At 48.7% G+C, this 22,512-nt stretch overlaps 3 protein-coding genes across 8 annotated transcripts in view; 2 read left to right on the top strand and 1 right to left on the bottom strand.

Moving 5' to 3' along the window:
* Nucleotides 1-1,504, top strand: part of LOC121074785 (IgGFc-binding protein-like) — a 57,301-nt gene extending 55,797 nt beyond the window's left edge. Inside the window, exons 75-76 of the mRNA XM_040567306.1 lie at nt 167-297; nt 1,065-1,504. Coding sequence (XP_040423240.1) covers nt 167-297; nt 1,065-1,504 — 571 coding nt within the window. The remainder of the gene's footprint in view (nt 1-166; nt 298-1,064) is intronic.
* A 4,381-nt stretch (nt 1,505-5,885) lies between these two features.
* Nucleotides 5,886-9,437, top strand: PLAAT1 (phospholipase A and acyltransferase 1). 4 transcript variants are annotated; one of them, XM_040567100.1, is made up of 4 exons: nt 5,886-6,135; nt 6,550-6,768; nt 7,290-7,538; nt 7,934-9,437. In XM_040567100.1, the coding sequence occupies exons 2-4, from the start codon at nt 6,630-6,632 to the stop codon at nt 8,092-8,094; spliced, it is 549 nt and encodes a 182-aa protein (XP_040423034.1). In that variant the 5' UTR covers nt 5,886-6,135; nt 6,550-6,629; the 3' UTR covers nt 8,095-9,437. The 4 variants fall into 4 exon arrangements, with proteins under 4 accessions (XP_040423034.1, XP_040423035.1, XP_040423037.1 ...); XM_040567101.1 differs by having other exon boundaries at nt 6,547-6,768; XM_040567103.1 differs by having other exon boundaries at nt 5,889-6,135; nt 7,290-7,558.
* A 116-nt stretch (nt 9,438-9,553) lies between these two features.
* ATP13A5 (ATPase 13A5) overlaps nt 9,554-22,512 on the bottom strand; it is a 31,721-nt gene continuing 18,762 nt past the window's right edge. The window contains exons 16-30 of one of the 3 annotated variants that reach the window (XM_040567096.1): nt 22,275-22,431; nt 20,761-20,878; nt 20,095-20,219; nt 19,783-19,946; nt 18,927-19,046; nt 18,078-18,157; nt 17,770-17,812; nt 16,854-16,963; nt 15,950-16,046; nt 15,292-15,364; nt 14,521-14,695; nt 13,634-13,821; nt 12,057-12,145; nt 11,173-11,253; nt 9,554-10,515 (exon numbers count right to left, since the gene is read on the bottom strand). In XM_040567096.1, the coding sequence (XP_040423030.1) occupies nt 10,321-10,515; nt 11,173-11,253; nt 12,057-12,145; nt 13,634-13,821; nt 14,521-14,695; nt 15,292-15,364; nt 15,950-16,046; nt 16,854-16,963; nt 17,770-17,812; nt 18,078-18,157; nt 18,927-19,046; nt 19,783-19,946; nt 20,095-20,219; nt 20,761-20,878; nt 22,275-22,431 (1,815 nt within the window). In that variant the 3' untranslated portion in view covers nt 9,554-10,320. Of the gene's footprint in view, nt 10,516-11,172; nt 11,254-12,056; nt 12,146-13,633; nt 13,822-14,520; nt 14,696-15,291; nt 15,365-15,949; nt 16,047-16,853; nt 16,964-17,769; nt 17,813-18,077; nt 18,158-18,926; nt 19,047-19,782; nt 19,947-20,094; nt 20,220-20,760; nt 20,879-22,274; nt 22,432-22,512 lie in introns of those variants that run through there. The other 2 variants (XM_040567097.1, XM_040567098.1) reach the window with 2 other exon arrangements.

The raw sequence follows: 22,512 nt of genomic DNA, 5'->3' as shown, positions 1-22,512 counted from the left end.
TTACCGGTTTATTGCTTCTGTGTGTATGAGTACATCACATAATAGCAGCAGCAGCACAACAAATGACCTGATCAAATGGAAGTAACTCAGAGTCAGGCAAAAAAGCAGCTGAAGATAAGCAATAACAAAGGTATTGGGCATGAACGCTTTCTTGTGTTGCAAACAGGAGCTGCATCTTTGATATGTGTGTGGACAGAGACGACACTACTACCTTATGTCGCAGTCTGGAGGAGTATGTGCTGGCTTGTCAGGAGAAAGGAGTCAATATGGAAGGCTGGAGGCAAGAGACAGCTTGTGGTAAGCACAGGAAAAAAACACAATGTGGTTTCTGCCTAAAAGTCTCAAAAGCTGAGATTTTAGGCTTTTCCTAGAAGCACCGTATATCAAAGCTTCTTAGCTTTGATAACATGTTGATTCACATTCAATCATTGCTCATAGTTTAGTGCACACACATGCTCTTCTGTCCCCTCCTCTGAGTCTTATGCTGATGTTTTGCATTTAGACCCCAGTTTAGAAAGTTACTTAGGAAAGCAGAGCAGTCAGCTCCCCTGTCACAAGAAGTTTTATGAGAGAAAAAAATGTCCCCATTCCTAACTTGTCTTTAAGACTTAAAAAAGAAAAAAAGAAAAAAGCTAAATGAAATCTTACAATAATCTCAAATCCTTTTTACGTTTTTTTTTTTTTTTTTTTTTTTTTTTTTCCCAAGTTGGGATAGTCATCAAACCATACCCACCCTGCATCACCCATGGTTAGGTGACTTTGTATTCTTGATGAAACACACTTCTCAGAGCTGTGAAAGCTCTGGTACTTTCAAGGATAGCTACCCTGAATGTGTGAGAAGTTATTTGAAATCATTGAAAACTCAGACTGAGAGCACAGCATACCAATAACTTTCACAATGCACTTCCTGATTTTGGAGTGATTCACTTATGTCAGTAGCATCAGATATGTATGAACTTCTCTTGTGTGTTCATCATTTTGCCTCCTACAAAGTGGATCTGAAAAGACAACATATAACTAACACACAGCAACCTGTTTTAACTGGACTCTCCTTATTCTTACAGAGATGCCGTGTCCGGCCAACAGCAAATACAGTTCATGCATGTCTGCATGCCCAGCATCCTGCAGCGACTTGACCAGCCCCTCTGAGTGTGAATGGCCTTGTGCTGAAGGCTGTGAATGTCTCCCTGGCTATGTTCTTAGTGGTTTTGAATGTGTGCCTTATAGTCAGTGTGGCTGCACATACCTCAGCAAATATTATGAGGTACAGTATCTCAGCGGGCCAGACAGCTCTGGCAGTGCTAAACAATATTTTCTTCTGCTAATTATTTTGACAATCTCACTGTTCTCTTCAGCACATAACTTTACATTAGAAACAGAGAGCGATTTGTTTAATAATATTCTGGTCTCTGGAGGAAGGGGGGAGAGAACAGATCCCCTCAGTCTGCCTCTGAAACTTTGCTTGCCAGAATACTCAAGGCGGGCACTTGAGGGAAGCATATGATTACTCTCTGACCTCCATGTTAATTCTTCACCTTTATCATACTAAAAAACAGCCTCATACTTTTCCACATTGTCTTGGAGGCACAATGGGAGGCATCTGCCACTTTATTTCCAGCAACCGTTAAACATTGTTGGTTGCCCACGTACCCAATCTGGGGCTAGGATTTCACACCCCAAACTCTTCTTTGGCTTTCTTTCTTGAGCCTTCTTTAAGTTTCAAAGAGCTGGGTTAATAAGCTGTTTGCTTGCTTTCTTAGTACAAGCTTCTTTTATATATATATATATATATATGTATATATATATATGTATATATATATATGCCATGTTGCCATTCGTCAGGAAGACATTAGAGAGAGTAGCATGGGTCCCCAGCGCTCCATACATATTTTCCTGGCTGATTTTGTTTGGTATTTTTCAATGTTTAACTGCTGTCTTCCAGATTGGAGAAATTTTCATCACTGATGACTGCTCTCAGAGATGTCAGTGCACGGAAAGCTCCACTGTCTCCTGCACTACAATAGAGTGTGGTTCTGATGAAATCTGCAACGTTTCAAACTACACTCGTGGGTGCTACAAGAGTGAGTCAACCACTAACCCTATCACATTGTCTTTCATGCTAAGTCTTGACTTATTGCTTATAGGGCATTACTGGATCTGGGATAGATGGAATAATTTGAACAGAAGAAAATCCTTTAATAAGCATGCAGGGGATCTTTGATGGTCTATCGTAGAAAGTGTTTCTTTCCTGTACTCCTGTTGTCAAGTACAAAATAATAGGTCTTAAAATACAGGGCATGTCCAGCATTAGCAGTCAGTGTAATCTAACCAAGAACAGTTCTCTCAGGGTTGGATTCTCTGAGATTCTCAAGTGTTTCTGCTTTCTTTTTCTAGGTGGACCATGTATGCCAAGTCCTTGTCAGAATGATGGAGTTTGCTCTGAAACAACCAATGGTACCTCTCGCAGCTTCTACTGTGAATGTTCTGAGCTGTACACGGGACAAAGCTGCGACATTGAAATAATAGGTAATAAAACTATTTTGGATTTCACTCTCTGCATTATACACACCACTATCAAAAGCGTGTGCTATTATGGAGAAGACTGAGCTGACTTTTAATTTCTGTGCTGTAAATCAGTAACCCAGGCAGGTGTCAGATCAGACTGGGACCTCATCACATATTTTTATGGACATCTTGTAATTTAGTCACAGGCAGGACAGAGGCTGACCCTAGAAATAATTACAATGCATGTCCTATCCAAGCCCTTGACACTATTTCTTGGAGTACATATTAGGCCATGTACCACAAACTAGGTGGTCATGTCTGTACTGGTGAATCCAAGCAGAAAGAAAGGGGTGAGACCCCTCAGCAAAGAGATGCAAGAAGGGATGACAGCAGGGATGATCATAAAGGGCCTGAGTCTGAAAACACTCCCAACAGCCATGTTAGTCAGAGAACACAGTATAAACCAAGCAGCTAGGCATGTCTGCTTGCTGCTCAGATTCCATAGCGAGCAGCTTTACACTTGGGATTGAGAAAAATCTTCCGTTCACAGCACTCTTAGCTTACACTAACAGGGCTCATTTCTTCTTCAGATCCAACAGGGACTTCTGAGAATCATACAGTTGCCATTGCTGTTGGAGTTTCAGCAGGTGTGATTGTTGTCCTCATTCTCATCTCCTCCGCAGTGTACCTGCACAGGTAAGCCTTTTCCCATATTTGCTACATTCAGCACAGTCAAAATGCAAACTCCTTTTAGCACCTGTAAACTCTCAAAATTCCCCCTAGTCCCATACTTTCAGGACCAGAAAGGAAGTACAGCATTCAGGATCTCATACGAGGAATGTGAGGGAAAACAGCCTTTTCCGCAGCGATGAACATATGCTCTTCCTATTGCATAAGGCATATGAACCATTATAACAAAACTTAGGTTTCTCCAAAATCTGACATTATACACGCTCACATCCCTGTTTAACCTCCCACTACAGATAAGAATAGAAATTAAAGATGGTTGTTGCTATTTATTTTTGTGCAGAAGGAAGAGAAAGATGGGTACAGGTGCCAAAGCAGGGGATTCATCTTCCAACCAGTCCAGGGATACATCGGATGACAACGTATATGAACAAGATTATGGCTGCATAGTGAACACTGCATTTGATCAAGATGAATCTGCACACGATACACACCTATAGTTAGCATTTTTTTTTAATTTCTTTGTATTACTTTCTGTTCTTGTATCTTAATAGTATATCTAATACTTTGAGAAGAAACAATAATAAATATACTATTGCATTTGCTGAAGATCTTTGAAATTTTGTCTACACTGTCTCTCAGATTTCATGTGTTAGACCCAAACTGAAATAATCCCTCATGCACATTACCGCTGTGTTATCCTCAGAAGCCATTTGAATAACACTAAGTCCAGACAGAATTCAGCAGCACAAGCGAGCTGCACACTATCACATACATGCCTCTAATAGATGCACAAACTATGGACTGATGAGGTCAAAATTAATTATAGCATCCCAGGCAGGTCTTCTTGAAATTATTTTACCCAAAATCTTCAATGGGAGGGGACTGGTTGATTGAGCTGGACACAGTTCTTGCTCCTCTTCTGACAAGGCATGGTTGACTGGGGAGAGAAATATTTAAGACACCGAGCTTATCTGGTGACAGATGACCCCCCTCCATTCTCCCCACTGGGAGTGCCACTCTGAAAGAAGCAGTTGTTTGAATGACAGCTGCCTCCTTGCTGTCAGGAGGGAGCGGATGAGAGCAAGGATTGTCATCAGCCCCTGTCTGTGGATGCTAATGGTAAGCAAGAGCATAACTTAACAAAAACTCTCTGAATAAACAGATCCTGTCATAAATTCTCCTTGGGGTCTTTGCAAATTCTGAAGCTGCCACGCTGAATGTGGTTAGAGATTTGCATCAGCTCAGTCCTGGATCATGCTAAGGACTCCCCAGTAGCAGAATATCCAAGTTGTTTGCAGCAAGGCCTAACAACATTGTACTGGTATTGGAGGTAATTTTCATCCAAGAAGCTCCTATGGTGCTATGTTTTAGAGTTGGGGGAGGAAAGTGTTGATAACACACCAAGGTTTTAGTTATTCCTCTGCAGTGCTTACACAGAGCCAAGGTCTTCTCTGTTTCTCACATTGCCCCACCAGCAAGTACCAGAAGCTGGGAAACCATACAGGCAGGATAGCTGACCCCAATGACCATAGGGATATCCCCTACTGTCTGATGTCATTCTCAGCATTAAAAGCTGGGGTAAAGGAGGAGGAAGCAGGAGGGACAGTGCGGGCTTCCTGTTATTTCTGACACAATGCTGGTTATTTTTGATTTGCCCCTTCTTTCCCTGCCTACTGTATCCAGAATCTCATGCGTGCTGTCAGCGAGAAGAGTATTTGTAATGTCCATGGACAGTCAGGTGGATAAAAGGCCATTCAAGAACATGCCAGCAGTCCATACGTGCACAACCCAGCTATTGAGGAACAGATGTGAATGGAAAGGGGCTGTCAGTCTCATTACATAATGAAAACAAGTTAGTGCGAGGGACCTACCTGTGCACAAATGAGCTATCAACCTTATGCTGCAGTTTCACCACATTCATAAAGGCATCTTTCCTGCCTGTTCAGCAGCAGCTTCCTATTGCTCTCCCATACTTGCTAACAGTGCAATTCTGTGAATGCTGAGCAGTGCTGACCACGCTCACCTCCTGTTGTAGCTGGCAGGAGCACAGCACAATCCATACCCTAGAGGATCACAGCCCTAACTCTCCAATGCAACATGGCTCATCTGTGCCCAGGTAGAGTAGATTTCTGGGTTTCCATGGATCTGCTTTGCTATTTCAGTACCGTAGGAATCGCCTTGGTTTTCCACTGCAGGGCCCTGTAAATACTTCAGATTTGAAATGGGGTAAGAGAGAAAGCAAAACTGCAACCCAGTGCTCCACTGACTCAACAACTTCGTGTTGATAGAAGCCAGAAAAACGACAAATGTGACGCTGCTCTGATCCTGTAAGTCAACCAGCTCTCTCACCTGACTTTCAAAATGCTGGGCTTTAATTACACCGCTTAGCTCAACTTATCCAGAGCATGCTTTTGTTGATAGTGAACCCTCCTTTTTAGCAAACTGTGGTGGCTGTAGCCAAGGGGACAGCCACATCTGCTCAGACTCACCCACTCCTCATCTCAGAGGACTCTTGCTGGGCACAGTGCACCATGAGACTCCTTCTGTGTCTGGACAGAAATCCCTCGGCCACAATACGAGAGACACATCAAAAGCTACCCTACATATCTCTTTGCCCTAAAACAGCAACTGGAATTGACTTTGAGCTCCACCTCCCTCGCTCCTCTTTACCAGCACAGTGAAACAGCTCTCGGGGTGGAAAGGATGCCCATCTACCCCTCCTCCAGGAGCAGCCCTGTGGGGGGACCGGCCGGGGGCTTTGCAGGCGGGCAGCTCCCCGGGGCCAAGCACGGGGATGGTGCCAGCGCCGCCTGCTCGGAGCCTGCCCGGCTGCGGTTATTTATAGCGGCCGGGAGGAGCCAGGGAACGGGGCCGGCCTCCGCCGCCAGCCTCGCCCCGGGCCGCAGCCTGGGCACGGCGGCAGCAGGACGGGAGCTGGGGGTGAGCGGGGAACCGGGAGAGCTCGGGGGCGGGGGGGCGAGATGGAGATGGGGCTGCCGGCAGGATGCGGCCTCTCGGGGAGATGCAGCCCCCCCCCGGGGTGCCGCAGGGCAGCGGGAGAGCTGCAACCGCAGCCCCCCCGGGGGCTGCCACCCTCCAGCGGAGCTGGCCCCATGGGGCTGTTTTTGGGAGAGCCTCCGAAGGGCTTGGGGGTGGCGGGGGGAGCAGCTCGGCGCCCGTACCCGGAAGAGGGCCGTGCGGCGAGTGCTGAGAGCTGGGTGCTGGCCACAGCCCGCGGTGGCTTCACCCTTTGCCCGCATGGCGTTGCAGGACGGGGTGGATTTCATTTCATGCCCTGTGCCAGCACGCATGTGCCTTGCCCTAATGATCTCCCGCCCTGCCACTCCCCAGCAGATGCCCTCTGCACGCCCCAGACATCTGCAACGCGTCTCGCGTTGAGCCAGAGGGGCACGTGGTGACCTGGCACTGTGAAGATGGCAGCTCCCGAGAGGTTCAGTGCTGCCTACCCTGGTGACCCCCAGCCCGGGGACCTGATTGAGATCTTCCGGCCGGCTTACCAGCACTGGGCCCTCTACCTGGGGGACGGGTACATCATCAATGTGACGCCCGTCGGTAAGGCTGGCGCAGCCCAGCGGGGTGCAGTTTTGGGGTGACTGGGGCCCTGCCTCCCTCCCGGCAGGTGGTTGGCCCCACGTAGCCTCAGCTGTCCTGGCAGCTCCGTGATGGAAGTGGGGAAGAGCGCAAGGAAGGGGCAGGGAGTGCAGATATGGCTGCGTTGCCCTGGGCCCATCTTTTAGCCCCTGGTGACTTTAAATCACATGCGGTGAAATAGGGATGGGCCGTGTCTCCAGACCTTCTCTACCACTTGGGAACATGCTCAGCACCAGCCTGCGTGAGGGGCTTGGGCACCAGGGGAGGCTTGTGGCTCAGGGTGGGGGAATTGCAGTCTGAAGGGCTGTGTGGGTCCCCCCCGGTCCTTTTGGGTTTTTGCTGTCCCCTTCACTGCTCCTGGAGCTACACATGTACTCAGGGGCCCTGAGCAAATGCTACAGATGGCAAAAAAAAAACTCATTTGGAGTCTCAGGGGGGCTGTATGGGGCTGGCCTGGCTCACCCTGTGCCTGCCTCCCCCAGATGAGGGGCCCCCGGCCACGCTGGGCAGCGCCAAGTCAGTGTTCAGCCGAAAGGCCCGGGTGAGGATGCAGCTCCTGAAGGATGTGGTGGGAAATGACACTTACCAGATCAACAACAAGTACGACGGCACCTATGCTCCCCTTCCTGTGGAGGAGATCATCCGGCAGGCTGAGTACCTCATCAACCAGGAGGTGTCCTACGACCTGCTGGGCAACAACTGCGAGCACTTCGTGACGCTGCTGCGCTACGGTGAGGGGGTCTCTGAGCAGGTAGGTGACATGGGGTAGCCCCCGCACGTTTCTCCAGGCACCTCCTTGCAGAGTCTGCACAGAAATTCCTGCAGCACAGCCCCCAGACTGCATGGGGATAGCAAAGCCCCAGGCCAGAGCCCAAACCATTACAGCCTCACCACAGCCCCTGGGCTAGGTGGTTTGCTATGGTCTGTGTGCAGCCTGGCAGTGGCCCTCTTGCTCAGCCCAAAGGTAAGGGCATGGGGAACACCCCTGTCCCCTTCTACTTATAGGGCAATTGTCTCTTGCATTCACTTCATTGCCTTGATTAGCTCTGCCTGCTCTTCATTAGCATGTCTGCAGGAGAAAATGCTCATCACGTTGCCAGCCTGTGTTTTGCTTCCCCCTTTGCAGGCCAACCGAGCAATCAGTGCCATCGGGTTTGTAACCGCTGCCGCCGGTGCCTTCTCCCTGCTGGGCTTGTTACGGAGCCGATCCAGAGAGAGGCAGTACTGAGGGGCTGCCGGCAGGACACGGGACATGTGGTGGCTGTGGCCACCACCGAGACTCACTAACTGACTGTGTGACCCTTGCTGAGGGCAGCGCTAGCCTGTTTGCCACAGCTGCTTTCATGACGCTGCCTGCGATGACTTTTGTGCTGGTCTGGGAGCACTTGCAAGAAAATCCTCCATCCTCACAGCCCAGGGCTCTGCTGAGGACTGGTACAGACTTCCGGCACACACGTTTCTACAGACTGGATCCTCTGGGCCTTCTGTGAATAACCTTTCTTAACCTGTGTGAAGAAACATTTTTACTTTTTTTAACTTTTTTTTCTTAAACAGAAGCAATGCAAAACTATTGCTGACGGCTGTTGTGTGCCTTCCATCCAAGGGCCCATCCAGGTGGAACCCCGGTGCTGAGCCAGCAGGAGAGGCACATCCCATGTCTCAGAGCTTGCGCTGCAGTTCCCAAGCTCTGAGCCCCTCATGCGAGGTCTGGAGGTGTGGGGGAAGCAGGGCCTACGAGCTGTGTCCCTCAGTGTTTAAAATGGGTGCTTTGGTTTGGGTGTGATGGTGCCTGGCTCTGTTTTCTCCTGCCTGTGAAACTGTCCTTTTGCCTGGCCTCCCTGACTCCCTTTGGGATCCGGAGGCCCGTGGTTTGGGCGGTCTGACAAAACCCCCAGGCAGTTTTCCTCTGGCAGCTGTTTGCCCCCCACTGGCACTGCTGTGCCACTGAAGTTTCAATCTCCATCTGTGTAAGTGCAGCAGTTGTTGACCAAGGACGTGACCAAGCTTATTCCTTGGTCTGACAAAGGGCCGAGGTTTAAAGAAAGGGCACCATGGACTGCAGGGGCAGCTAGGAGCCTGCCTTTGGCTCTGCCATGACAAGACACGGAGTCCAAGCAGCGTGTTGCTCCAGCACGAGGAAGAGCCTCCCCCAGCCAGCAGGATGGCAAAGCCAGTGTCCCTGCACGCCTGCAGAGTGAGCTGTGCATCCCCAAACCTACAGAGCCCCACCATCTGCCAGGCACAGTGCCAGTGTGTGGCTGCTTAGGAGAAGTGTGGTTTATTGTTCTTGATGGAGAATATTTGGCTTGCACGTTTGGAACTGTGCTATTTGCGGGTTGCATACTAAAAAAAAGAAGAAATCCTGTGTTGCCTTCACCACATGCAACTGCCTGGACTGTTATAAGAGATGGGAGCAAAAGCTGTCTGTAAGCAGCTTGCTATTTTTGTCTGCTCTTAACATGTATATAACTGGATCAGAAGCTTTTTTTAAACAGCAGTTGTTTCAATGTTTGAAATAACAAGGCCAAGCCTTCTGGTCATATTTTGTAGTGCTCTCTATTGTTGCAATTAAATAAGATTCTTTTTAATATGGGAAAATGTATTATAATAAAACTGAACCTGGACATCCTGTTTTGGGTCCTGTAAATGTAGCCAGAAGTTCTTCTGAGGCTGAACAACGTGAGGATGACAGAGCAAGCACAGCTGGGCTCGGCTTCCTGTACTGTGCAGCAGGGAGCACCAGCGCACATTAGTGGCTGCCTCTTGGCATGACCTGGTGAAAGCAGGTAGCTGTGGCTTAGCCCTGCTTTCTGCCCAGTGTGCCCTGAAAGTGGCGGTGCCATGTGACACCAAAGAGAGGCCAGAAGCTGGCTGTGACAGGGCGCTAAGTGTGGGCAGGGGTGCAGCTTTTCCTTCTTCCCCATCAGGAGGGCATCTCCCTGCCCAGCCCCAGCTTGCTGCAATGCCTGAGCTTAAACCTTCCTGGCACTCAGCACGTTATATCTGGCGAGGGAGGGTTAGGTCAGGACAGCGTGTGCACCCTCTCACAGCTGTAACTTGCTCTGGAGTGGAAGAAAACCAGAATTACATCATTCATGGAATTTTCTCGTAGTGCTTGGAAGCTGCAGAGTTTTATTTATAGCAGGATTTTGCAATTGCACATATGCTCCTCATTACAGTCAAGGTTAGGTCACTAACGGGGCCATCTAGCTCAGGGGGTGCATTGACAGGGTCTGGTGGAACAGCAGCCGCAGCCACCACTTCACTGTGCTCAGTATTGCTGGGCCTTTGTAGGAGGTGCTGGCAAGGCTGGAGAGCTGCTGTTGCCATGGAGTAGAGTCAAAGCTGTTATTTTACCAGCAAGTGAGAGAATAATCCTCACCCTTGTTCCAGGGCACAGCCAGCCCGCCTCTGAATGGAGGGGTTGTTCAGGGAGTTCAGAAATCTGAGTGATGCAAGTACAAGCTGGTCAGTGCGGGCACAGCAGCCCCGTACCCAGCTGCAGGCTCTCCCCTAGTCCCCATGCTCGTAGCTGGGGTTAACGTAAACCTCAGCCATGCATTTGGCTGAAAAGTCCTTTGTGTTTACTGGAGGCCAGTTTGGATCCCTCTGCAGCATCCTCTGCCATTTTCGGTACTGGCTCTTCGACTGGTACCCAAAGCAGGCTTTAATCAGCATCCAGAGGCGCTTGTTCTGCAGGAGAACATCCTGTGGAGTGAGATGGCACAGCATCAGTGGAGAGGGACCAAAGCCAGCTCCCGTGCCATGTGCCAGCTCCATTATATCAGGAGAACATCGATCTCAGGCTGTTCTGCTGAAGGTGATGACCAAGGGACAAGTTTATATTTCCTTCTGGGGCTGTGGGACACCTGGGAACGTGCTGCCCTACAGGGGACAAGACCTGGCATTGGACACAACCCAACGCTCCCACCCGGGATGGCCCAGCCAGCCCTGACCCACAACATGCCGCTTTGTGGGCCCCTGGACCTGCTTTAGGGCTTAGCCATTGCTGCACAAGCTGGTGCAGCTTCTGGCCTGGCTGCTTGCAGGGTAAGAGGGAAATGATTTTAAAATCAGGGCCAAACACCAGACCCATGCCGCTCCCTCCTGGGTAGCTGTATGGCATTGCTCACTCTATAAAGGCTTAAGGGATGGGGTCTAAATTGTCTCTGGAGCTGCATCAAGTGTATTTGATCAACATACAGTGAGTCTTGAGGAAAAAAAACAGAGAAAAAAAAAAAAAGGCCCTGAGGATTTGTGCTTCTGCAGGAGGAGAGCATGGCTGCAAATGGGGGAAGAAAGTCCCAAATGGATGCTGCTCCTGCTGCTCACACAGGGGAGCAGTCGGTAAACAAATGCACTCACCTCTGTGAAAAAAGATACACAGAAGTTGGCCAGGAGCATCAGTAAGACATAAACTCTCCAGACCACAGGAGTACACAGAAACTGTTGGAAAAGACATGAGCAGCAATTAGGTTTGAATGCCTTGCCAAGATTTGCATCTGTTCCTAATGATTTGAGAGGCTGACTAACATGTTCCCAATGGCATGCATGGAGGAAGCAGTAGGCAGCAACAGTAATTCCTTGTCACAGAGATCTTGGAGGGTCTGATGCCAGCTTCCCCCTGGCACATAGCTCCTTGACATCTCCACTACTGACACTGCTGCTGAAACCAGCAGATTGGGTGCCCAGGGCAGGGTTTGGTGCCCAAATATTCTGGGGAGCCGCAGCCGATGCGCAATGTGTGCATGTCCACACTAACGGCAGATCTCTGCCTGCCTCCATCCGCTGTCAGACAGCTGGGTTCCCGTTATTGGGGCAGCACAGCTGGTGGCAGCCACCTGTCCTGTGCCCTGGCCAGGCAGAGGCAGGCACAGCCCCACGGGAGCTCATCCTGCTCCAGGAGGGGTGGCAGCAGCAGCCATCCCTGCACGCTTGCTGCTCCAGCCAGCAAACCTCCAACGTGCAAACCCACGCTCCGTGCCGTTGTGCTTTTCTGTTAGGAAGAACAGCTCAGCACGATATAAAGTGTTTTTTCTTCTTCTCCCCATCGCCACCCTGTCTGCAGGGGGGAGGAGGATTGCCTCGTTAATCAAGCCCTTGTTGGAGGGATGTTAGAGAAGTCTGAAAGGGCTGCCCAGTCAGCATCAAATCAGCAAATTCACTTCCAAGATGACTGTAGCTGTGGCTTGTGCTCTGTATGCTTATGTAAAGGGCAAGCAAAAAATGCATGTTTTGTTTTGGCTTACCTGCATGCCACGGTACACAGCATCAATGTCGGCAAAAAAGAGGAAGAGGCAGACTGCAAGCTGGAGGGCCAGGAGGACAGAAAACACATCTGGGGAAACAAGAGCATTGGTGGGCCAGGGAATGGTGGGTTTTGATGACCAAACTCTGCAAATAAGTTGATGGGAGCCCCGAATACTAAAACTATAAAACTGCCAGCCTGTAATTTTTTAATTTTTGTTATTGTTGTGTTTTGGTTTTTTTTATGTGCCTAGAAGAGCTGTGGAATTAAAACCTAGAGGAGCTACTACTCCCCAGCAGCCTGTTGCAAAGCTCACCACCTGCACTGTTTTTCTTGCACAAGTGATTTGGCACTTTCAGATTCCTAAACAAGCACAGGGATCTGCCTCAAAAGGGCTCTGCTGTGAGCCACCCCAGCATCCTTCCCCTGTGCTCCCTGCTCCACCTGCTCAGCTCGGCACCTGGACAGCAGGCAGGAGAGAAGGCAGATTGCTCTTGTTGCGGGGTGCTCTGCGACTGACGAGTCCGGAGGTGGACAATGCTTGTGTCTTGCACGGGGAGAGCTTGTCTGGACTTGCATCCTTTTCCAAAGGAGCAGGAGGCCATAAAGTAATGGCAAATGGCTCAGGGGTCCAGAGGTGCCAAAATCCTGGCAATTAGCAGGACCTGAGCACCTAAAACTAGCAGGCAAATTGGGTCAACAGCTTCCTGCAACCTTCCTCACTGCCAGGGTGGAGAGGTGACAGGGCTGAGTGGGTGGCAAAAGAAGAGAATTGCTCTTTGCTTCCTCCTAGTGATTGTTCCTGAACAGGGATGAAGCACAGAGGTGTGAGCAGATTCCTCAGCTGAGAGTCCTCTCTGCCCCAGGCTGGCTGCTTGCAGGGCAGCTTCTTCTGGCCTCACCTCTCTTCCGTGGGTGATCAGGGCTCAGCAAAATGGGTTTGGGACCTGCCTTTTGACAAAATACCTAATGAAATCAGCTCTGCTAAGGTTAAGCAAAATCCTGTCCTCTCATCCATGAGTAAAAAGCTGCAATTGCAAAAGAGCTATCAGTCAGCTGGAGCCTGGTAGGGGTAAATCATGTCTGCAAAACTCAAACAGAAAATCAAAGGTTTCTGCGAGAGGATTTTAACAGTGATATTATCACAAGCTTTTCTTTCTCATCTCTAGGAATGGAAGTCAGACAAGGTAAGACCGCATCTCAGAGGAGCTCTTTTTGATGTGGGATTTTGAAACAAATACATCTGATCCTTATATGCTATCTGTGTTCTCAGTAATACACAGTTCTGCACTGAAGCCAGTACATCATCTTTTGGAAAGCACATACTTTCCAAGTTGCAGTCTCCTTTTTCAGCTCTGCTGCTTCTTTTCTCAAGGAGGAAGATAACACATGCAGTGCTCAGTGTGCTCTTTTAGAGACGGGGAAGTAGGAGCTCAGATACACAACAATTATATTGCATGCCAGTCACCAGCATGGGTACAAAAAAAGCCATGGCATCCCTTCCCTAGCAGCCTCTCCTGCCATGGCTATTTTGGGGCAGGGAGGCTGCAAAGCACACATAACTCCAGCTCTACTCACAGTTGGTGTAGATGGGCTTCCGGAAGGGCTTTCCCTTGGAAAAGACAAAGGCCACAATGATGCAGTTGATAGTGGTCAATGGCCACAGTGTCGTGTCTTCGTAACTGAGGACAGTGCTTTGGGCACTGCTGGTACCATTCCCCTTGGGGCTGATGGTGAGCACAGTCTGGTTCCCCAGAGAGCAATGTCTGTAAGGTAACGCTCAGCATTTTGTCCCTGCTTTCTCCTGCAAGAGTGAGCAGCAACAGCAATTCCCTCCTCTCTCCTACCCAGCCTACCGTAACAGCCAGATATCACCCACAGGAATGAAAAACATATTTAAAAACGAACAAACAAAATCACAAAAAACAACTTAATCCCTGCCCCGTGCCAAAATCTCATCTCCCAGGCGAGCAGTGAGAGCAGTGCTCAAGACAGCGATGAGGAAGCGTGCCCCAGCTGCCCGCACACCACGCTGGCAGCGCGCAGCCTCTGCGCAGTGGGCAAGGGCTGCAGCTTGGCCCTAGTATGCAGGAGCATCCCCACTGAGTCGCCTTGATGTGCCTCCCCCCTGCCCACCTCATTCTGCACCGTGGTGGGATGCTCACTGATATATCATAAGTCGGCTCTGGAACATGGGGAAGTTTTTTTGCATTGTGCAAACACACAAAATGAGCCAGCTCCCAAACCTGCAACCATTTTAAAGCCAAGCTGGGTTCAAGAAAACCCCAGCCTCCAGGCTGTGTTTGGGTTCGTGGTTTTTGTTTGTTTGTTTGTTTTTTCCAGCAGAGCTTTGCAGCCAGGAGAGGGCTGCAGAGGGGAGCAGGGAGCTGCCGTGCACCCAAGGCTGGGCTGGCCCCACAACGAGAGCTGCGGGCCGGGTGTCCCGGGCAAGGAGAGCAACTCACCTCCGGCTGGCCAGCGCTACATACCAGGGCTGCTGCTTCACCAGAAGGAAGCCACAGGTCTGCATGGTTACAGTGAAGCACACGTTGAGGACAACAGAGAGCAGCAAGGGAGGAGAGATGAGCTGGCCAGGGGGGCGGTAGGGTGCCAGCTTTGGATAAGCTTCAGTCAAGCTCACTGGAGAGAAACCAGTGGTGTTTGTGGTCAGTGGCAGTGCAGCCCACCAGCAGCCCTCTGCACTCACTGGGCAAACAGAGCCACATGCAGATCCCCCATCCCAACATCATGGGTGAGAAATGCATGCCTGGGTCTAACAAGCAGGCAAGAAAGGGCTTTATGTCCACTGTTTTCCATCTGAACCCTCCCTGAATCCCCACCCCAGGGAAACACTCAGGGAAGATGGGGAATATCACCCCCACTTGCAGGTGGGGATTCCCATGGGAGCCCAAGAGCCATACTGGGTCTCACGCTGGGACCATGCTGGAGCTGGAGTTACACTGAGCCCCGCTAGAAGCCACCAGAGCAACCTCTGCTCTTTGCATTGAGTCTCACATCCAAACCCTATCAATTCTGTAGATTCCTGTAGCTGTGTTTGCAAAGGACTATGAGCCAAACGACACACTCTGTGCCCAAGGGATTTCTCTACCACCGATGGTTATGGTGTTATTGACAGCAGAACTTGGCTTCTCGTTTTAATTTTTGTAGGAAAAAGAAGTTGACTATTTATACTCAGGCTCTCCAACAGACACAGCAGGCTTCCCCATGCTGCTTACTTGTTAGGCAAACCAGAAGTGTAATGACAACGTCTTGTATCAAATACTGGTGATTCCCAAAGATTTGCAGCTGCTGGAACAAAAACACAGAAGAGCCCACCTGATTACCAATGTCAATTTTGAGGACACCAACTGTAGCACCAAATGCCACTTCAAAGCAGCAGCACGCCAGCAACAGCATCCTCACCACCCTGATGCAACCTTTGAGCACGAGCGAGCCCTTGCAGGTGACCCAGTGGGATGTGTATGTTTTTCCACCCTTCTTCCAGCAGACACCAGTACCTATGGACCACCCAGACCAGGTCACACACCCCCAGCCTGCAGTAACCGCAAGCACAGCCAGAGCTTCACGTTGTGCCAGGCTTGAAACATCTTTGGGTAGGCGAGACATGGACACAGTTGGTACACCCAAACTAGTGGCTGTGGAAGCAGGGTTATTTCATCATTCGTTTCAACTGTTCTGATATTAACTGAAATACTTCATGTAGTAAATTATTATTCAATTATCCAGCTTTTCACATCTTCAAAACTTTATCCTTACTCTATCTTACTCCTTGAAATCCCATATGCCTTCTCTCCCCTGCTGAGTAATACCACTGAGGATAAAAACCTGTAGTGAGCACAGCATGGTGATAAAAGATTGGCATTAAACACTTACCCAAAACAGCAGAGCAGTACCAACAAACTGAATCAGGCCATACAGGGTCAGGTATTTAACCACAGCAAAGGAAGAAACCAAAGCAGCTCGACCTTCCCTGCTCAAACACAAAACAAAGCTAAAAAAAACCCTAACCCACCCAGTACTGGGGTTTTAGTGCCACAGGTTGTTTCTGCTTCTATGGAGAGTAATTCATTTTGTTTAGAATTCTTAAGAAGAATGGAAAATAGTTTAAATTCCATAGGCATATTTTGGCCTTAAGATAATGCAGAGCCACCTAAGCACCCCTCATCTGCAATGTTTTGTTTCTTTGTGTTTATTCTCCAACTACAATTTTAATACCTGGCTTAAGCTGCTGCTTTTTCATTTATAATTTGTTCAACAGTTCTGGGAATCAAGTGCATTGCTACATAAAGAAGTAATTGTCTTTTCATACATTTGGCTAAATGGCATTATTCCTGGCTGCTCCATGACTGCATACAGCATATGGATATCAAATTTTTAAAGTAATGACAAGCAAATCTGTCCTGTGGTCACTGCAATCCCTGCCCTCTTGTGTAATTCTACTCCTGTACTTGTTCCAAAAATATCGGCCTCTATTGGCAGCACTCACAGTATTGGAATTTAAGGATTAAAAAAAAAAAAGGCCCCTTATGCTTTATTTTATGCAGTTACTGGGAAACAACAAAGTTTGGCTCATCAGCATCTTTCAGAGTAGCACGTGCACACAGCTGTGTGTGTATGTATATATTTTTATACACACACATTATAGCCATAAATACTTATACTTATTTTTCATTACCAATCTGTCTCAGGAACCTGCACACGGCTGTGCAACTCCCACTTGCGACCCCACACACCAAGCTCAGCGCAGGCAGCAGCACCCCAAGGCAGCACAACTGACCTGATCAGCTCCGGCACACATTGGATGTTGGGGATCTGGGAGGTGAAAGGCGAGGCCACTGATGCCTCCTGCTCTGACAGCGATATCCCCGCATGGGCCATTTTCAAAGCCTGAAATCCACAGAAGAAGGAAGCTGGAGATGCGTTCCCCCCCTCCCCCCCACACACACACTTTTAGTGGTGCTTCACAATTTTTGCTTCAAGTGTCCTTTGTAATTGATCTTCCTCTATTCTGTGGCCCATCTGATCTCATTTTCCAGATGTCTTTCGTTCCCTACAGCTTAAATACTTTGTTTGTTCATTTAATCCCATTGTACCTATTTACAGTTCTTTGAATTACCCTGTATGCTCTGTCTCCCACACTGGACTTTGTGCATACCTCTCCTGTTAAACAATCTGCTAAGCTATTTAAATTAGCATTTTATCCTCTTTCTGCTCCTTTCAATCTCCTGTTCATATTTCTTTTATTGCTTTCTTATAAGATCCCCGTAACCCAGCCTTGTCACCTCTGCTTTAGTGCTCAGGAGTGGGCTATGGATGACTTTCACCAAACTAGCTAATGCATTGTTATAAAATTATATTATGATAACACATTCATCACAATAATATAATAGATAATAGAATAATTATTTTTTTAATCATTAAGGCCCTCCAATTTGCAATTGTAAAATCTGAACAGATGTGTAAGAAGTATACTTATTTTAATATCTGGAGAAAAAAAGCCTTCTATTATTGTACATGTTGGTATGTAAAAACACATATAGGTAGTATTTTACAACAACACGCTGACCACGTATACTCACAGGCTAACGTGGGAAATGCTGGTGACAAGTTGTGCCAGGCAGCATCTCACCACAGCGCGCTTTAGGTTGAAAGAGGTAAAATTTAAGGAAAGCAGCAGATTTGCTCATACGTACCCCACAGTCGTTGGCTCCGTCACCGCACATGCCCACGTAGTAACTGTTGGAGGAAAAGGAGGGAAAACACTGATGAAAGGAGGGAAAATGGGAGAGAGGGAAGGTGTTTGTAGGTGCTGGAGGCTGGCTCAGTGTTCTTATCTCAGCCCTGTTTCATGCAGCTTTCCGTGCTGTGATGGAGCAGGGGCCGAGGCCACAGCAAGACCTGCATGGGGCAGGGGGCCTGGGGCAGCACCAGCAGGGCCAGTTACACTTCAGAGAACACCTTCCCTCAGTTGGATACAAAAAGAAAGCCGACAGAACCTTACTCGAGTTTCTGAAGCTCTTCCACAAGGCTGGATTTCTGGCCAGGAGACATTCTAGCAAAGACAGTAGCATTCACCAGTATCTGCAGGACAGAGCAATGGGCTGCTTCAGGTGGGCGTTCGTGCCCTGCCATCCCGCTGAGGCAGGATCAGGCCTCCCCAATGGGTTCCTGACACAGTCCTCTAATGCACTCTCCCTGCCCCGACCATGGTTTTGTTACACTTAGGATAAAGTTTCTCCTAACACCATGTTTAGCCAGCTCTGGTTTCTGCCTCGCCCCTCCATGGGAGACCAGCGGTCACCACATGCACTGCGGCAGCCGTGGAGCAGCCAGGCCTCATACCTCTTCCCCTGGTGCGGCACAGATGGCTGGTGACAGTGGCAATAACACTGCTCAGCCGGGGGTTTTTCCAAGCTGTCCAGAGAAGTCCCTCTCCCAGCACCAGCTATTTAACGGGAGGGTGACAGGCACTGAAGATTTCTGCTGATGGGTGTGGGTATTTCATGTTCCTGTTGTCACTGCTGAACAGAAGACATTGCCAGCTCTGGCAGCGGTACGTGGGAATGGGGTTGATGTTTTTAATTAAACTGAAATGGAGGAGGTGACTGTGGAGTAACTCCACTGTGCAGCTGCTTGCAGCACCTCAGCTACCCTGGTCAGCCAAGGACTCAGCAAATGCAGAAAGCCAGCTGTTTGGGCTGACCTTGAGGCACGCCAGGAGGCTGCCGAGTTGTCAGAAGTGACAACACTACAGGTACTGACAGAAAAATACCTTTCTCCAGCCAGAACGCTACTGTCCTTTACACATAACAGGGAGGACGAGCAAGCACTTGGTTTCCTCTGAACTTACTTTTGGCAGCAAGCTGTAGAAGTGCTTTACGAGAACCTGGTAGGATTTCCCATTCATGGCAAAATGGTAGTTGCAGCTTTCTCCATCCAAGTTGATCTTTTCTTGGGCATTAGCACATACCTCCGAGAAATAAGAAAGAATTTAATCTCAGACTGAGGTCACCACAAAGCCTTGGACCCCAGGACTGACCCATCTCTGGAACTGCCCCTGTCCTGGTGACAACAGGCCCCGAGGTGTCACTCAGCCCATGACAAGGGCAGCGTCCCTGCCCTTGGGCAGCAATCCCCCTCCTGCTTTGTATCCAGCTCTGCTGATGGCCCCCAACACACCACACTGTTGCCCACCACACAAACAGGGACACAGCATCTTTTCTGCAGTCCTTTCCTGTAACTTCAGGCCTGGCAGTGCTTGATTTTCTAGCTGTGTTCCCGCAGCTAGAAAATAGCTGTTGCCAATACCTGTTAGCCACAGATGGCTAGTTTAAACACTGAAGTTAGGTCCAGCAAATAATCTCACAGACAAGTATTTTTAAATGCATTAATTAGGCACACTTCAAGCATGAAGGAAGCAGCCACTGCATCTGTAGAGCATTACCACTTATTCATGTAGTTATTTTGTACGCTGTCCTGAGCAAAGAGTCTTTGTATTAACTGTTTCTCCCTAGCAGATGAATGGTCCATATCACACCCCATATACCCTGAGGTAAGTAGGAACCAGCCCCTTTTACTTCCTCCCTTCCTCAAAGCTTCCTCAAAATGCTCAGCAAGGAACCCATACCCCAAAAGCCAGCTATTAGACATCAAAGCTTTGTTAATTCATCCTGGCACCTGACAGCAACCCCCCCAGCTGCACATACAGGGGCAGCAGCTGTGCTTGCTTTGCTGTCTTCTGCCAGCTGCCAGGCAATGGAAGCTGGAGTGGAGCCCTCTGGTTCACTTGCTTCGATGATGATGACTTTGCTGGCCTTGGGAATCATTTCTGCGCTCCTGGCCACCGTGACTGCTGTCTGGAGGTTGTCCCCTGCCAACGATAACAGAGAGGCTGGCCCTTTGTGTCCTCTGTCATGCCCCAGGTGGGGGCTGTGGAGCTGCCGTGCGATGGGGATGCTGGAGGAGCGAGCCCTTCCTGCGCTGCTCCTGTTCACCGTGGCTGGAGCTGGGGGATTCACCTGTGACCATGACGCTCCTGATGCGGGCGGCAGCCAGCTCCCGCAGCACAGGCTTCGTCTCCTGCTTCAGGCGATTCTCCATCACCAGGAGGCCCAGGAACACCAGCCCCGACTCTGCCTCCTCTCTTGGGGCAAGGACAGAAACACAGGTGCTGCTGTGCTCAGCTGGAAACAGGCTTGGCTACACAGTGAAATGCAACTGGCACAAGTTCAGTGCTCAACAAGCACCAGCGTTTCTGCAGCTTCAACCAAGCCACAGGTCCCCTGCCTTGCAGTCTCCTGGAAGGAGCAGCCCAGCCAAGGTGTGCGCAGGGAGGGGGAAGAGATCTGCAGGACCAGGCTGGCTGAAACCTGCAGGCTACAGCATTCAGTATGGCTTTCTATCACAGTCCCAATCCATGGCCATACTGAAGCACAATTACCAGCTTTCATTGCCCTTTGATAACAGCTTCGGAAATTCAGTTCAGTGAGCTTTGCAAGAGCAGTAGTTAATTGCAAGGCAATTAACAGCATAATCAGCATCTGCTGAGAGGAAGGTGTGATGCAGCTCAGCTTCCTCATACGCTTCCGTAAGCAAGAGAGGAGGGGGAGGGCTGGGTCAGGTCCTAACAAGCTGGTAGGGAAGCAAGCCCGCAGCGATGCTAGCAGCTCCTCAGCATATCTTACCTCTCCAGGTCACTCACGTCTACGTCCTTTCCTAGGCTTAGCACTTTATGGGCCAGTGCGATAACTCTGAAGCCTTGGCTTGTGTACATATTAAGCTCCTTTAAAAAATCAGCTGGGACTGTTTACAGGAGAAAAGTGTCATGGTTAGAATATTCCATCTTTGCTGACTGCTTCTCTGGGGTTAAGCCTGCCCTTAACACACTGTAGAGCCTTACAGCGCTCAGCTTTGTCGTAGAAGTCAGCTAAGGCTGTGTAACTGACTGTTCAAATAAGTGATCTGTGCATCCATTTTCTACTTCTTAAATGCATATTAAGGTGCAGGTAGGTATGATGCATTACCAGGCAGAGAAAAAAAGGACTGATTCCATCATTCTGACCTGAGCTTTACAGCATACATGCTGAGTACTGCTCAGGGAGTTGTTTTTATGTTAATGCCTTAGTGGGAAATTTCTCTAAAATCCTAAATTTTCAATTCTGATGGTTCCAGTAAAAAACAAAACAAAACAAAACAAAAAACTCTAAAAGGAGAGTTCCTTTTAACTTCGCAGTATTTTGTAATCACTATATACTGCAATCACAGCTCTACAGTGTGGTACCTAATTATTTATTAAGCTGTAATCAATACAAGAACAATCAAGACAGGAGGAGAGGAGCTATTTGGAAACCTGAGAAAGTGGAACAATGTTTTTTAAGATATCTTTCCTGCTGATGCTAAATTGTTTGGAGGTTTGTGTCATTGGAACTTACATAGCTTTAAACTAAGTTTTTCCATTGCCCCTCAAAACCATTTTCACCTGTTTTCAGGTCATTGCCATCTCAAATAAACAACAGAGACACAGACCACTGGTTGGCACCCTTCTGAAGTATTCAGTGAATACGACCCAAGTTTTATGTTTGCAGGCAAATTGGAGAACAAGCCTATAATATTGCTCTCACACACACAAAAGAAAAGCCTATGTTTACTTGCAGAGGGAGGACAGAAGTCCTGGCTTGAGTGTTAATAGCAATTATCCTTAATAACAGTAATTTGCATGTCCACAGCAAGTTTCCCATTGCTGAGATTTAAAGCCTTTGTGAGCTGGGTCAATAACTCTATGCTGAATTTACAGGTCAATAAATTAACAGAAAATTTAAGGACTCATGCAGCACAACAGAGCAGCTGTGACAAATGCAATTACCGCTATCCCACACCTTCTCTGGGTATTTTGACATACTAATGTTATTTACGAGCTGTATCTTCAGCTGATGCCTGTCAGCTGGGTGATGTATAGCGGCTGAACCACAGGCTGTGCATCTCGCTAGCTGCTGGGCTGCATGCATCCTAACTCACAAACAAGCTTATTTGTATAGTTAACTAAATGATATTTAGCTTCTGTACTGACCCCAGGCTTGTTTCTGGGTTGAAATGTACATATGTAGTAGCAGAGTGAGTGCTGCAAACCTTGCTAACGCGAGGTCTGGTTTGGATTAAGTCCAAACAAAGACTGTAAAGGTGCCCTTCCCCACATCTGTACCAGTTTCTTGTCTGCATAAGCTGGACACTATTTCTGGTGCTCCTTTCATGTACAGGTCATACTGTTCCTCTCCAATCTTCTGTGAAACAACAGACATCCTCTGCAATCCAGAGGAAAATGGGAATTGATGTAGGATTGCTATTCCTTCCACAGGAGCCTGGAAGAGGTTGGGAAAGGGAGATGTTACTTAGGGGGTTGATTCATAGATTACACAAAGCAAATCCATCCTGAGCTTCAG

This window comes from Cygnus olor, chromosome 9, assembly GCF_009769625.2.
Source record: "Cygnus olor isolate bCygOlo1 chromosome 9, bCygOlo1.pri.v2, whole genome shotgun sequence".
NCBI lineage: Eukaryota > Metazoa > Chordata > Aves > Anseriformes > Anatidae > Cygnus > Cygnus olor.
The sequence above is the reverse complement of the archived record's forward strand: the minus strand, read 5'-3'. Positions and strand labels throughout refer to the sequence as shown.

What these genes read in the sequence shown, in the direction of transcription:
- PLAAT1 (XM_040567100.1), top strand. Translation starts at nt 6,630, where the DNA reads ATGGCAGCTCCCGAGAGGTTCAGTGCTGCCTACCCTGGTGACCCCCAG. An exon ending in CATCAATGTGACGCCCGTCG is followed by an intron (nt 6,769 to 7,289) that starts GTAAGGCTGGCG and finishes TGCCTCCCCCAG; the next exon opens with ATGAGGGGCCCCCGGCCACG. An exon ending in CGTGACGCTGCTGCGCTACG is followed by an intron (nt 7,539 to 7,933) that starts GTGAGGGGGTCT and finishes CCCCCTTTGCAG; the next exon opens with GCCAACCGAGCAATCAGTGC.